The following is a 14107-nucleotide window of genomic DNA, read 5'->3' on the forward strand; positions in this document are numbered from 1 at the left end:
AACGAGCATCATATAATCGTTTAAACTGGCAGATGCAAAATTTCAACCATATCACATTTGCGTAGTACTAAGTTATTTTCTATTCATTAATTACCATGCGGTGGATGATGTCATAGTAGATTTACATCCCATTTCGATATTTTATTTGCTCTATTAAATTCGAATAGAATCGGAAAAAGTTTTTTATTGAACCCATACGTACACACATACATTATGTTGTTTTGCATAGACAATCAATCAATATATGAATGATATTATATTATATGCGAAATATTAGAATTTTAAAAGCAATGAAAAAGTTTTCTAATAATTAAAATTGTTTAAATTCAGAAGTTACATTATATTTGCACAAAACAACAATAAATTGTATCTTTACTTCTATTTTTATAATTGCAATAAAATACAACGTATGAACCGCATATCGAATAATATTGTGAAATGCTCTGAAAATACAGTACGATCAGCTGCAAATTCCTTAATGATTATTGCCAACGAAAGTTAGCGTTGTGCAAATATTTCCGTAAGACCGCCGGAAGTTTAAACAATGTCGGGACTCTCTCGAAGTCTCGAAGCGGAGCGATGCGGCGCGGAAAACGCCGTGTATGGGCAGCCGAGTATGAACAGACCGCATTCCCGCGGTCAACGAGTAGTGCGGGTCGCCGTTTGGTCGGCCAGTGGATACAGTTAAACGACATTGCTCAGCACTCAAGTAATTTTCGTTCTTTTGTACACGGCTAGAACGCCGAGTTGAGCTAATCTCTCTTGTACGTGAATCTCTCGACTCGTTTGCAGCAGGCATTTTCCAGTACGATTGATGTGCAATATCTGCTTTCGACTTAAGGCATTCAATCCTGCCGCGTAAAATCCAGAAACGAGCAAAGAAATTATTTTATTCCAAGAAATAAATTTTTTTTTAAAATAAGATACAAGATCAAAGATACTACGATGCAAAATGACGCATGATGAGTGAGTTTCCTTTATAATTAGTAATTGAAAAAAGCCACCAGTCACTTTTCCAAAAAATTTAAGTTTTTTTTCCTTTGATGAACAGCTCGTAAACAGAATAATATACGGGACAAAGGAATCTGATCCGTTTGCATGCTTCTTTCATATAATCCTGTAACACATGGTAACGTACCGCAATTCGTCCTGCGGATTACTGGCGGCGAAGATTAAACTCCGGCCATCGTGTGTACGGTTTTCCTCCGTGTTTGCAAGCTCGCCTGGCAAAAGGGCAAGTCCTGGAAAGTGAACAGCAAGGGCTTTGATACATTGCTCGAGAAATAATTCACTGTTTCGTTCTGTGAATTGCAAATCCCGACGACAGGCAAACATCCACCAGCATTGCTTGAATGAACAGGGCTTAATAATTTATAATCTCTATCAAAGCTGCATGTCTCCCTTTCGTGAAAATATTACACGTTTCTGAGATCTTTGGTTTCATAGGATAGGAGGTGTGCAGGAAATGGCGTGGGCCGCAGAGCTCTGCGTACGACCATCCTCTTCATGTTTTGTTTCCCTTTTTCGGTCTATCTTCATTACGCGAGGTAAATTCCACAGGAACAATACGTTATTCTCTCGCCCGAGCGAATACCATACTAAATACATATTTCAAAAAAACTTTTACTACGGTACTTTATTAACTCGCTTTGTGTCATTATTGAGGTCGTTTATATTGCCGCCAGACAATCTGTTTGACAAATTGTCCGATAAATATCTCTTTGATAAGGACTAATAATAGAATTTGTTATTTGTAACCTAGTACTCAAACAAAAGGTCACACTTTTACAGTGTTTATAGCAACATAATATTTTAGAAGATATTTTAAAAATCTGAGTTATACATGTATATTTTGTAGTAAATATAATCTGGTTTATTATAAATAATTAATTCATACGATATATTGTCACGTTTTCTAATTATTTTTTTTTATTCTATGTTACATTTAATTAATAGCATTTTATTTAATGCAAAATTCGCGTATTTTAATCAATGAAAGAAATCTTTTCATATTTTATAATATTTTAATAGATAATTAATATTTTTTTTATGCGTAAAAATAGCAAAGATAATGAAGACTAATCTATTGCATTTATTGTATCTTATTTCAGAGTGGCGGTCAGAACGGTGTATGGACAGTAAGCGTGATTATACTGTCAATTGGCACTTGGGTGGGCAGAGTCGGGCCACGTCCAGCGGATGGGGAGCTCGCACTCCTGACGTCGCCACGTGAGCGATTGGACACTGTTCGGCAGGTTCTTTCTGAGGTGCCTTTGATCGACGGTCACAATGATTTACCGTGGAACATCCGCAATTTCTTGCACAACCAACTGGCAGACTTCGATTTCGACAAGGACTTGCGTCAAGTCGCGCCCTGGAGTAAAAGCGCTTGGAGTCAAACCGATCTGGTCAGACTGCGGCAGGGCATGGTGGGCGGTCAGGTAATTATTAAATATAATTAGATTGCAGCATCATTGTAGTCAAGAACAGATGAATAACACATTGCAGCCATCATTGTAGTCAAGAATAGACGAATAAAACAATACAGCGGTTCTCTAAAAATAATCGATCCTTTAATAATATATTCTTTAATAAAAATGCTCGTGACAGACTTTTCCTTAAAGAGAATTAAAATTCTGTAATTTTTCAATATCCAACATCTTGATAATAAAAATGTGAGTTAATATTTTTTAAAAATATGATTATTATAAAAAATCAAAATTAATTATCGTGCAAAATTTTCTAAAATAAATATTTAATTAACAATTTTATCGTATTTGATAATGTTTTTTAACGTCAATCCAGCATTAGCGCCTACGCAATTCAAGAAATAAATTATATCGATGTGCAATGTATATGTGTAAATAAGCAATTTAGGATTATCGGTCATTTCCTGGAGGCTATGCTAGAGATGACTGCTAGAGACGGGTTTCGGGTGTCGGCAATATTATGAGCGTGATGGATTGAATGCATCGATTATCGTCGCATACAAGCACTCAAGAGCTCGTTAGGTCTGAATGATGCGAGTATTAAGCGCATGTCATGCTTGCGCGTGCGCCCACACATATACATACACACAACACACACACACACACACATTATACATATTACACATATTGCAAAATATATATAGTGATGTAATGCATTTTGTCGCGCATCAGGGTACTATCGATACTATTTTCAGTTATTTTAGAATTTCAATAATACACTGCAATTACGTCTGCAATGTTATTTTTCTTGAAAATTTAATTTTTCTAAAATAAGATTGAAAATAAAATTGTTTTTTCAACATATCATTGATATCATATCATTCAAGTCCTAACATTAAGTGTATGTGTGAGTGTGAGTGAGTGAGTGTGTGTGTGTGTGTGTGTGTGTGTGTGTGTGTGTATGCAGGCGCATATTTGTATGTATGTGTGAGAGAAAGAGAAAATATTGATGTATGGCTTTAAATTGCATTCTTTTGCATATTTTTTTATTATGTATGTCATAAAATGTATTATAAAATATAATGTATTTCTCTTTTATTAAACAATCTACTAATTTATTTTAAAAAGTAATATAATATACTTAAAAATTTAAATGCATTCTATTTTACATTTTTCTTGATACGTTTTCATCTTGATACGCTTTTCTTTAAATGTCTTCTTTAAATTTCTTTAATATATCAAAGAAATACTGACATAATTCTTTTCACGACAATTATTTATGACAATTTTTTCAAAATAAAATGCGAGAAAGCAAATCCTAGTTTATTTTCTTAGAAAAATCTAAGTAATAGGTATATACGTCAAGTATATACGTCACATCAAATTGCTTTTTTTCAGTTTTGGGTCGCTTACGTGCCATGCGAATCTCAGCATCTCAATGCAGTCCAGTTGACTCTAGAACAGGTAGATCTCATTAAAAGACTCATAGAAAAATATTCCCAGCACATGCAGTTCACTGTATCGTCGAGAGGTGAGTATTGCTTATCATAATAGTGAAACGTAGAATCTCAAATAATTTAGCGCGATCGACTTTATTCAACTATATTTCTAATTTCTAGAGATTTTGGAGGCTCACGGGCGAGGTAGAATAGCCTCCCTGATTGGAGTGGAGGGTGGGCATAGTTTAGGAAGTAGTTTAGCCGTTTTAAGAACACTCTACCAGTTGGGCGTACGGTATCTCACACTAACACATACTTGCAACACACCGTGGGCGAAAAGTTCGTCGGTAGAAGACGACGATGAAGATGGTAAATTAGACGCGAGTTTGAAATAAACATCCTTTTCAGAATTAGCAGAACCAAAACTTGCAAACTTAATTTTATAAACATTCGCAAGTATTTAAGAGATATCAAACAAAAGTTTGGTGAAAATTTAAAGTATTTCTACCTAAATATTTTTTCTCCTCCATTTCTTTTCTAAATTATGAAATATGTATCAAGTTTTATTTCACATGGAATCTACTGTAATATCTTGTTATTTAAAAAAAAAATAATTATGTTAAAGTAAAGATGAATTATATATATTCTCGTTAATATTTCTCGTATATATTTCTCGTTAAAGTATATATATTCTCTTTTATTTATATTATTTATATTCTCGTTAAATTATATATATTCTCTTTTATTCATATTATTTATATTATTTATTTGATTCAAAGATTCATTGATTTCAAAGATTTGTCAACTTTTTTAATGTATAATTACACAAAGAGCACAAAGATCGAAATAACTTTGATATATCTTCCAGGCGGAGGCCTGACGACATTCGGTAAAACGGTAGTTCAAGAAATGAATAGGCTTGGAATGCTGATAGACCTCAGCCACACTGCTAGGGCGACCATGAGGGATGCTCTGAGGGTCAGTAGAGCGCCGCTCATTTTTTCACACTCCTCAGCATTCGCCATTTGTAATTCCTCTAGAAATGTACCCGACGACATTCTTAAGCAGCTGGTAAGTATATATATATATATATATACAAATACATTTTTCTGCGCAATTAAATTAATTACCTTCATTTTTTTCTTAATTTCTTTCTTTAAATTAATTTTGCTTAAAAGACTTAAAAAAGAACAAAATAGAAAAATGACTTCAATCACAATATAATCTTTAAAAACTCAAAAGTATGTAAAATCATTGTAATGTAGTTTATACTTTTTGTATAAAATTGTTTATGTTGCACATCCAATAATTATAGCATCAATATTTGTATAAGAATTATTCTTAAGCGCGTGAAAATCGGATTTTCTTGCATCAAAATTCGCATCTCCCAAAGCTAAACAACTTGATGATACAAAAAAAAGAACAACACGACATAAATAAAATTCTTTTGTTTTTTCTATTTACCTTTCTTTTTTTGGATGTTCTTTCCCGCGAAAGGATAATTATCCCAAGACGGCCAAAGTTTTAATAGCAGCATGAAACATTTAATGGCGATTTCGTTCTCTATTGTCGTTCTCTTTGTATCTCATTAAGGAACGCTCGGCTTACCTCGGCTCGTTAAGAAGCAAATTATCAAAATCGAAAATTAATGGCACCGAGTCGATGATATGGAATGCGATATCATGATAACGAGGTCTCTCTTCTCGTTGAATCTATCGATCCCTCTGTTACGCTGTCGTTGTATTTGTTCCGTTTCCGGGGAAAAGGTGCAACCAGGTTACAGCTTCCTCTGTATACCGATGGAAATTACGTGTTGCACAGGCTGGCTTGAAATTCCCGATGCGGTGGCGCGGAGCACGTTCAAATTATGGAGCATCAGAATTACGAGCTCTTCTTTATATCATCACGTGCTTGTTTCCAGGCTGATAACGGTGGGCTAGTGATGGTCACGTTTTACAATTATTTTGTAAAATGCGGACCTCAAGCTAGTGTCTCGGACGTGGCTGAGCATATATACTATATTAGAAACTTGATCGGCGTGGACCATATCGGAGTCGGCGGGGATTTCGACGGCATCAACAAGTATGTCAAAGATGAAATAAATCGATGTAGAATTAATTAATAATAGATTTCGAAATATGTATCAAATATCATATTTTCCGAACAACTTGCATGTAATAGTATTTCAGCAACAATTCAAACCGTAATTTAATTGTCAACATTAATATTATAGAGTTCTTTGATAGAGAAAATTGATTTTTTATCTTCAGATTATTTTTTAATGAATCGTTTAATATAATTTTTTTTGCAATTATTAAACTATTTAAAAGAAAAACATGTCAGATTATATATGTGTAAAACATCTCTTCTCCTTTATCCAGAACTCCTCGTGGTCTTGAAGACGTCTCGAGGTATCCTGAACTATTCGCCGAACTTCTCCGTAGCGGAAAATGGAATGTGCTCGACCTAAAGAAAGTCGCCGGCTTGAATTTACTGCGAGTTCTCACACAGGTTAGAGTCGATTAAGGTCTAAGGTACAGTTGTATATGCATGCCACGGCTCGCTCTGACATGCCTTAATACCATCATAATTCTGTCGTAGCAATACATGCTACGTCTCACGTGCACTACACGCTTGCACAATCTTTCTCAATCATGCTCATAAATTCTTCTCTATAAATATTTTGCAAAAGGCAAGATTGATGATAACAGATTTTCATCACGCGATGAGTTTATCATTATTATTTCTCTCTTGCTATTATATAATAATCTTTAACAATAAAAAAACGAGGCAATATTTTTTAAATAAATCTAAATATCTAAAACAGTTAAATATAGTTTTCTAAAATATTATATTAACATTATACTATATTATATTAATATATTACGATAATTAATATCAATACTGTTACACAGGTAGAACGTGTGAGGGATGACATGAGAACAGCTGGAGTTACGCCGTCCGAGGAGTATCTTTCAGATTCGCCGGATGCGATCGGTAATTGCGCTCTGGATATTAATTCCGTGCAAAGGGTCACGGAAGTCTGATCGATCGATTACTCCACGACATGCGAATTAATCTTATATGTGTACGGCCGTTCCGCGTAAATTAACATGGTCAAGTCTGACCACAACTGGGTACGGTAGCGCCGGCTCAAAGCGAAAATTCAATTATCTCGATTACACTGCGACCTGTACGCTCGTAAAAGTTCTTCGAACCTCGTGTGCGGATGCTCAATTAAACATCGTCGACATTTGCAAAAGCTCAAAATAAACCTACCTCGATACCTATCTTATAAAGGCGACGAGCAACGTGTATCGATTATGTTTTATTAAAGGAAATACGTTTTCATATGATATAATAAGATGTGGACAGGGAGATTGCACTGTCAGTAAACAATTTTAATTATTAGCAAGGATTTAGTATAAACTTCCGTCTCTTTTATATTCTACGAAAATCAAATATAAATTTAGTAATCCAATAATATGATTATTATTTAATTGGATATAATTCCCTTTCAATGCGATACTGAGCTTAAATCATACCTTTTTTATTAGCGGCCACAACTATAAAAATCGCAAATTAAATTATTAATTATGAAATAGTCTGCTCGTCGCCATTAATTATCCGTAACACACAGTCTTCTTTATGATTCAATACCAGTACCAATGAATCGTTAACATCGTCTGGTCGATTTTCTTTAAGATCTTCACTATTCTGCTGTGAACATTTCCACGATCATGTAAATATCTGAACGATATGCGGAACGCTATCCAATATTTGCGTGAAGAGAAAACGTCATCGTGATTGAACTTTCTGAACTTTGATGTCTTCCTCTCTTGGAAACGATCGTAATATGTGTGTGAAACTATGAACTCCGGCTGTATACCTTTCAACGTCTTCCTTCCCCTCATTGCAACAAAAACACGTACTTTATAAAGTGCTTATAAAAGGAATGTTTATGGAAGAAGGAGACATCGACGTCGTGTTTCTACGAGCAACTTATAAAAATTAACAAAATTCCTTGAAATTTTACTTGCAATATGTAAACATATTTTATTTAGCTCAATTCTAAAATCTGTTTCTGTTTAATAACTTAAGAATTGCGGGCTCTTCTTTATATTTATCACGTGCTTGTTTCCAGGCTGATAACTGCGTACTAGATGGTCATGTTTTACAATTATTTTGTGAAATGCGGTCCTCAAGCCAATATCTCGGACGTGGTCGTCACATATTATTTTCATCTATATTTATATTTCTATATAATATAGATATTTTCTATTTATTGTAACACAATTTTAAAATTTGTTTTTGTTCAACAAATCATAAATTATTTTAAAAATTTTATTTATATTTTTCCATAAAAACTTTAATTGTGATGTCAATATTTTTAAAATATTCAAAATATCGTGTCACACATATTTTTTTATATTTATGGAATTATATTTTTATAAATTTTAATATTTAAATCATTTGAATAGCTTCACAATTAATATATAAAAGTTGCTACCTAATAATTGAATATTCAATCTTTTTTGTATAATTGTTTTATTATTTTAAAAATATTAATTTATTATAAAATTAATAAATATATATAATTTAAAACGTCTTCTTCAGCATTATCAATAACTCTCCGAAAATCATTCACACAATCAAAGGTATTAAAAAAATACACTATACTTTTAAATAATTGAAATCGCCGATAAGAGAGAAATGAATTATCTATTTCTGTATCTGTTAGTATTAAACTCAAACTTGCACACATATCAAAGTTGCGAGATGTTTCAACTGCTCGTATTTTGTACAGCAAGAGCCATTCTAGTTTTGCACAAATTTCGCTTTGTATAAAAACGCTCGAAGTGATATTCATTAAATCATTAAGAGTCACATAGAATCCGATATACATAGTGCTCGCAGTGACAGGTGTCGATGAGTACGTAATTGATACGAATGTACGTGTTTTTCGATGGATTATATTGAATGTACCGATCTACCGTTGAAGCGCCGCTCGGTAGTCTTCTTGATCAAAGCATCATCTAAAAGTCTTCGACGGGACGTTTGAGATTGCCTGAAACGATTGGCGAATCACGGACACAAAAGTCATCTTTTTCGTCAATTTGTTCCTGGTAATCTTCACATATCGCCGTCCACCTATCTGTGTCTCGTGTGCACTTATTATATAATTCGCGCAAGATGAACCTTCGATTGGAATCGTGTATATGTGCGTGTATGGAATCGAGTCGGAGACTTGATACAAGGAATTAATCAACTTGCGCGAATTATACCTCACTCCGTCATTGGAGGCGATAAATTCTAGGATATCAAAAGTTCCGTTGTATCTCTCGAATGAATTCTATATGAATAAATGTTTCTATTGTAAGCATTTGCTATATTTCTTTCTTTCCGATATTCGTATAAAACATAATATTTAATAAGATAAATCTAAATTTGAGAGATTTCTGTTTCCGAAAATACGGTAATCTTTGATTCTAAATAGCGCGCATTTAATATTTTTATATTATATTATTAAAGGAAAGATTTTATATTACATTTATATTTATTTATACATTAGAAAAAACATAGTTTTATTGAATAAGTTATATATGTTATATATTAAATGGAAATGCAAAAACTATGTAAAATAAACTTAATTTTATTGGCCAATTGCGAATTCTCTTATAAAAAGGAAACGACGTATTATACACATATCTCCTTAATAACATACATAATAATTACATTATGGAATGATGATCAACGCGGTAATGTAAAAAATAATGATATTATTTTATATATATATACAAAGTATAAAATATATTCCATAGGCACAATCGCTAACCGTTAATATGGCTAAAACTTATATCTAATGTCGAAATGAAGAAAATGTTATTTACAGACGATTCACAAGGTACACATGATCTCCGCTGACTGATACTCAACACATCAGAGATGATCTCAACCACTGTAAGCAATTTAATATTTTTAGTTCGTACATATAATACGTAAGAATAGAAAAATAATAGATATTATATTCTTCATAAAATTTCTATGTACCTCTGACAAACTTAATTTTATCGTTCCATTTTGTAAAGGATCCTTGCTCTCGAAAATTCCTAAGTAAATGTAAAAATAATTTTCATTAATACGAATTATCCGAGAGCGTAATGCGAATGAATCAGCTTATATGTGACTGAAAGTTTCTAATAATTCAACATACCAAATGCGTCGCTCAAATGTAATATCGCCGAAACGAAGTCGCCGAATCGAAGAGTTCCGTCTTTCCTCATATATCGAAGAATCAAGATGGATAATACGTCCGTATTTAATTGGAAACCTAAGATAGAGAAGTCTTCGTTGTACATGGGCGAATAAAAGAGAATGTTTTCTCCATACGTAGCACTGTATGACATTTTTCTCTTACGTACCAACTTCCAACAGTGCATCTCGCAATCTCTCTGCCTTGAGTATACCCGTCTTTTCCTTCGTATGATTCTTAAAAGCAGCTTGCCAGTATTTTAAACTACACATAAGATCTTTAAAGTCATTAAACTTTAGTCGGCCGCTTCCAGAACTCTGTTTATCAATGCAATAAGAAAATATAAGGAAAAAATATCGCTTACATACTATTCAAATATGTAAAATAGAAAATCAGTAGAAAAAGAGATAAAGATCAATAGAAAAAGTTTTCTCTAAAATTTTGATAAAATATATACCTGGTCTGTATATTCATTTTATTTAATTATTTAAACATATAATTATATTTTAATAATATTATATATCAAATGCAAATCTACAGATAATTCACATATTTACATTTGATATTGAAAGAAATATTTGAAATCGATTGAAAATACATTCTAAGAAATTAAATTTTTATCAAAAGGATACATCCATAGTGAGTACTACTTGTCGGCAGACTTCCATACAGGCACAGCTTTTGATGTAATCTAAAAATTGAAGAGGAAATGCCAATTTAGATTAATATTTTAGTGCATTTTATTTGACAAGATTTTCTTTATACTTTAAGATGAAGAAACGATGAATTGCATACCATTTGGTAAACAGGCTTCTAGAAGCTCCTGTAATTCGAAGGCGTTTACGGTTTTGTGTTCGTCGGCAAGCTGTAGGAACACGGCTTCATATTGAGAAAAACCTTTGCCTTCAAGTGGAGGCGCCTTAACAATTGCCGATTTCATTAAGGATGGTGGCGTGTCTAATAATCTAAAATATTGAAAAATGTTACATGAAATATATAATACGAAATTTTAGCAATCTCTTTAATTTCAAACATAAAACATAATAATTAAACATGATAAATAAAGATATTTAAATGCGATAATTAAAAAACGTAAAATTTTATGTATTTTAGATTTTAAATATTTAAATATTTAATGATAAAATATATATAATATAAAATCATAAAAATTGTAAAGAAGAAGAAAAGAGAAAAAGAACAAACTTATCGAAAATACTCAGATAAAAATAGCGAGTTATTTCATCGATAAAATTTTCAATTTATTACGTTTCACAAAAGAGTGTATACTTTAGAAAGAAGACTTAATGCATTCATTGAAATATAGTCGAAAGAAGATGTTAAAGCCATAATTGAAGGTGAACAAGAGTCATATAACATATGCTTGCATGAGTTAATGTATGCTGTACATTAAATGCACCGATGCGACCATACGATCCGCGCATATATATGACATCGGTAAATGCACATGTACTTACTTGAGTTTTAGAGGCTTACTACTGTAGACTCGTAACGTAAAACTTGTTTCTTGAGTCGGCTCGAAGGTCGTAGGTACCAACAAGTAACCACCCTGCTCGAGCTGACACCTGTGGCTCACCTGTCGACTATTTGTGTACTGGGAATTAACTAAAGACTTGTTCTTCTTAAAAAACTGTTTGTTTATCGATTCGGTGCTATTCTTCGGCAACGTGTATGCTGTGAAGCCAATCACCTTAAAACAGCAAAAGTTTGATGAGTTCATTTGATAAAGGACACGATTAATAGCACGATAAAGATTTCTTACTTTTGGCTCCATGATAGAATGCTGATTCAACGAAACGATCACTTCTTCCATCTCACTTAGAATAAGATGCAATTGTGGATTTATGTGAAAGGTCTCTATGCAAAAAGATACTATTATACATATTTTATATATACATATTATATATATGTATAACAACTTGCATTAAATTTAAAATAAAAGGAATAATAATCACATAATCAAACCTTGATTGTTTCGACATCCTCCTGCAGTGACGCCTCTTCTCCAACTTCCCTGATATAATTTCATTTGCCAAGTGTGCTTGCTGTGTAACGATGGTTCGTCTCTCGAAGTTTCAGCATCTAAATGCACTACTTCGAGATGAGTGAATGTCTTAACGAAATCGGAATATGATATCCTGAAAACGATAATAATATATAATTGATATTTTTTAACAAAACTTTCTCAGGGCATATACATAAAAATTTAATTTTTATTTCGAAAATCCACTCGAGATGGTATTTAATATTAAATTTTTGGAATATACCTTAATTAAAAAACAACTTTTTTATATCTTGCATCATTCTTTAATCAACCTTCTGATATATTATTTGCGATATATGTTATAACTTATGAATTGTAATTCTTTGTTTATTTACCAAAATTCCCCTTCAGCCATATTTCTTACAGCTAATCGTTCTCTTTCCATTACAGGTACTTCATCCCATTCTAGGCCACCTCTCGCCCAAGCACCAACATATTCTCCACCAGGTCCAAGAGGATTTCTCAATTTTACTAATTGCACTGCTTCCCCTCCGAATGTTTCCACCTATACAGCATCAAGGTCGATATATAATTTTTTAAATTCTTTTTCAAATATCTTTTATTGTTGCTCTCTTATTGTTTCTATAATTTATGTCACTGAAGAATACGAGATTGTCGTCAATATACTAACCCTCTCAATAGCATATAATCTATAATTGATTCCCATTTGTATCCCATTAGCGAGTTTCTCCGTGCTGGCACGTATCTACGATAAAAATACGTGCATGAGCAAAGTATTGAGAAAAACCTGTGTTCCATATTTGAAACGCCTTCTACCTGTTGTTGATTATTATTTACTGTACATGTGATGAGAGACGTCATGTCCAGGAGTTTCGATAATGCTCGTCCGCAGGCTGTGGGATCCTGACGAATCGCGATGCTTTCAGTAATACCACCCGTGAGATCGGATAAACCATCCAATAATGTGCCGTACTTGAGCGCCTCGTAAGAACCGTGAAGTCTGAAAATAATTAATGACATTACAATTATTTCATAAATTGAAATATGATAATTTATGTCATTTACAATGCTACTAATCATTGTAAGTAATCACTGTAATTTCACATCATATTTATCTAAAGAATATTAAATGCTCTCGCTATAAAATAAACTTTTTCAAATAATATTATATATATTAAGTTTGCCATAAATGTAAAAAAAATAAATAATAATGACTAAATATTTATTGAAATTATATATTTATAGAATATTTATAGTTGAGAATTTTATAACAAATAACACCATGTCAAGAGTTTGCTAAACAGCTTAATTCATGCTCAATCTTTCCTTTTCTGATGTACTATTTATTTTTAGATCTAAGACGTAAGTGTTATAAATGATGGATAAATAAACTATAGAAAAATATTTTGTCGATTTCCAGTAATAAATGACGTACATCAATCATAATAAAATTGCTATCGTTTATCAGCCATGAATGCACCGTGAGTATCGTAAGATCGATCGGTATTTTCTCACACTATTGCATTGGTACTATGGAGAAAACGCGGTCTGGACTTTCTTAATCGCTAGATGAGGGAAAGCGGATGAATAGGATTTTTTTTTCATCTATGACCTCCCGATGCTGACAACGTACACTACGCGCTATTATAGGCTAGGCTAGGCTATATAAACTACAGGTGCTTTCATTAAATCAATCTTCGGCAAATCGTCTATCTAAATATGGTGATATTGCATTCAACTAGAAATATTTAGGATTGTTGATTGAAAATCTTATCTAGAAAACATAATTTCTCTATTATTATATAAATATTTTTAGGAAATGTCTAACGTAATTTAATCAATCGATTAAATATGATAGTGTTACAATTAAAAACGTTCATATTAAAAAAGTGTGACATATATATATATATATATATATATATATATATATATATATATATACGTATTCAATAAAAAACAATAT

General features: G+C 32.4%; 2 protein-coding genes across 6 annotated transcripts in view; one reads left to right on the top strand and one right to left on the bottom strand.

Moving 5' to 3' along the window:
- Window positions 1–10257, top strand: part of LOC145969917 (dipeptidase 1) — a 109776-nt gene extending 99519 nt beyond the window's left edge. Inside the window, exons 2-8 of the mRNA XM_083096255.1 lie at window positions 2112–2441; window positions 3828–3960; window positions 4049–4237; window positions 4737–4939; window positions 5790–5950; window positions 6250–6379; window positions 6784–10257. Coding sequence (XP_082952381.1) covers window positions 2112–2441; window positions 3828–3960; window positions 4049–4237; window positions 4737–4939; window positions 5790–5950; window positions 6250–6379; window positions 6784–6915 — 1278 coding nt within the window. The 3' untranslated portion in view covers window positions 6916–10257. The remainder of the gene's footprint in view (window positions 1–2111; window positions 2442–3827; window positions 3961–4048; window positions 4238–4736; window positions 4940–5789; window positions 5951–6249; window positions 6380–6783) is intronic.
- The window catches only part of Calpc (calpain C), a 62978-nt gene continuing 58376 nt past the window's right edge, over window positions 9506–14107 (bottom strand). For 3 of the 5 annotated variants that reach the window (XM_083096250.1, XM_083096253.1, XM_083096249.1), the window contains 12 exons: window positions 12961–13144; window positions 12815–12889; window positions 12519–12688; window positions 12105–12277; window positions 11902–12011; window positions 11597–11829; window positions 10917–11086; window positions 10754–10812; window positions 10291–10438; window positions 10083–10199; window positions 9920–9978; window positions 9506–9827 (listed from right to left, as the gene is read on the bottom strand). In XM_083096250.1, the coding sequence (XP_082952376.1) occupies window positions 9801–9827; window positions 9920–9978; window positions 10083–10199; window positions 10291–10438; window positions 10754–10812; window positions 10917–11086; window positions 11597–11829; window positions 11902–12011; window positions 12105–12277; window positions 12519–12688; window positions 12815–12889; window positions 12961–13144 (1525 nt within the window). In that variant the 3' untranslated portion in view covers window positions 9506–9800. The remainder of the gene's footprint in view (window positions 9828–9919; window positions 9979–10082; window positions 10200–10290; window positions 10439–10753; window positions 10813–10916; window positions 11087–11596; window positions 11830–11901; window positions 12012–12104; window positions 12278–12518; window positions 12689–12814; window positions 12890–12960; window positions 13145–14107) is intronic. The other 2 variants (XM_083096254.1, XM_083096251.1) reach the window with 2 other exon arrangements.

This window comes from Camponotus vicinus, unplaced genomic scaffold, assembly GCF_025532165.1.
Source record: "Camponotus vicinus isolate PSW18456_S1 unplaced genomic scaffold, iyCamVici1.0 SCAF_4, whole genome shotgun sequence".
NCBI classification, from domain to species: Eukaryota; Metazoa; Arthropoda; class Insecta; order Hymenoptera; family Formicidae; genus Camponotus; species Camponotus vicinus.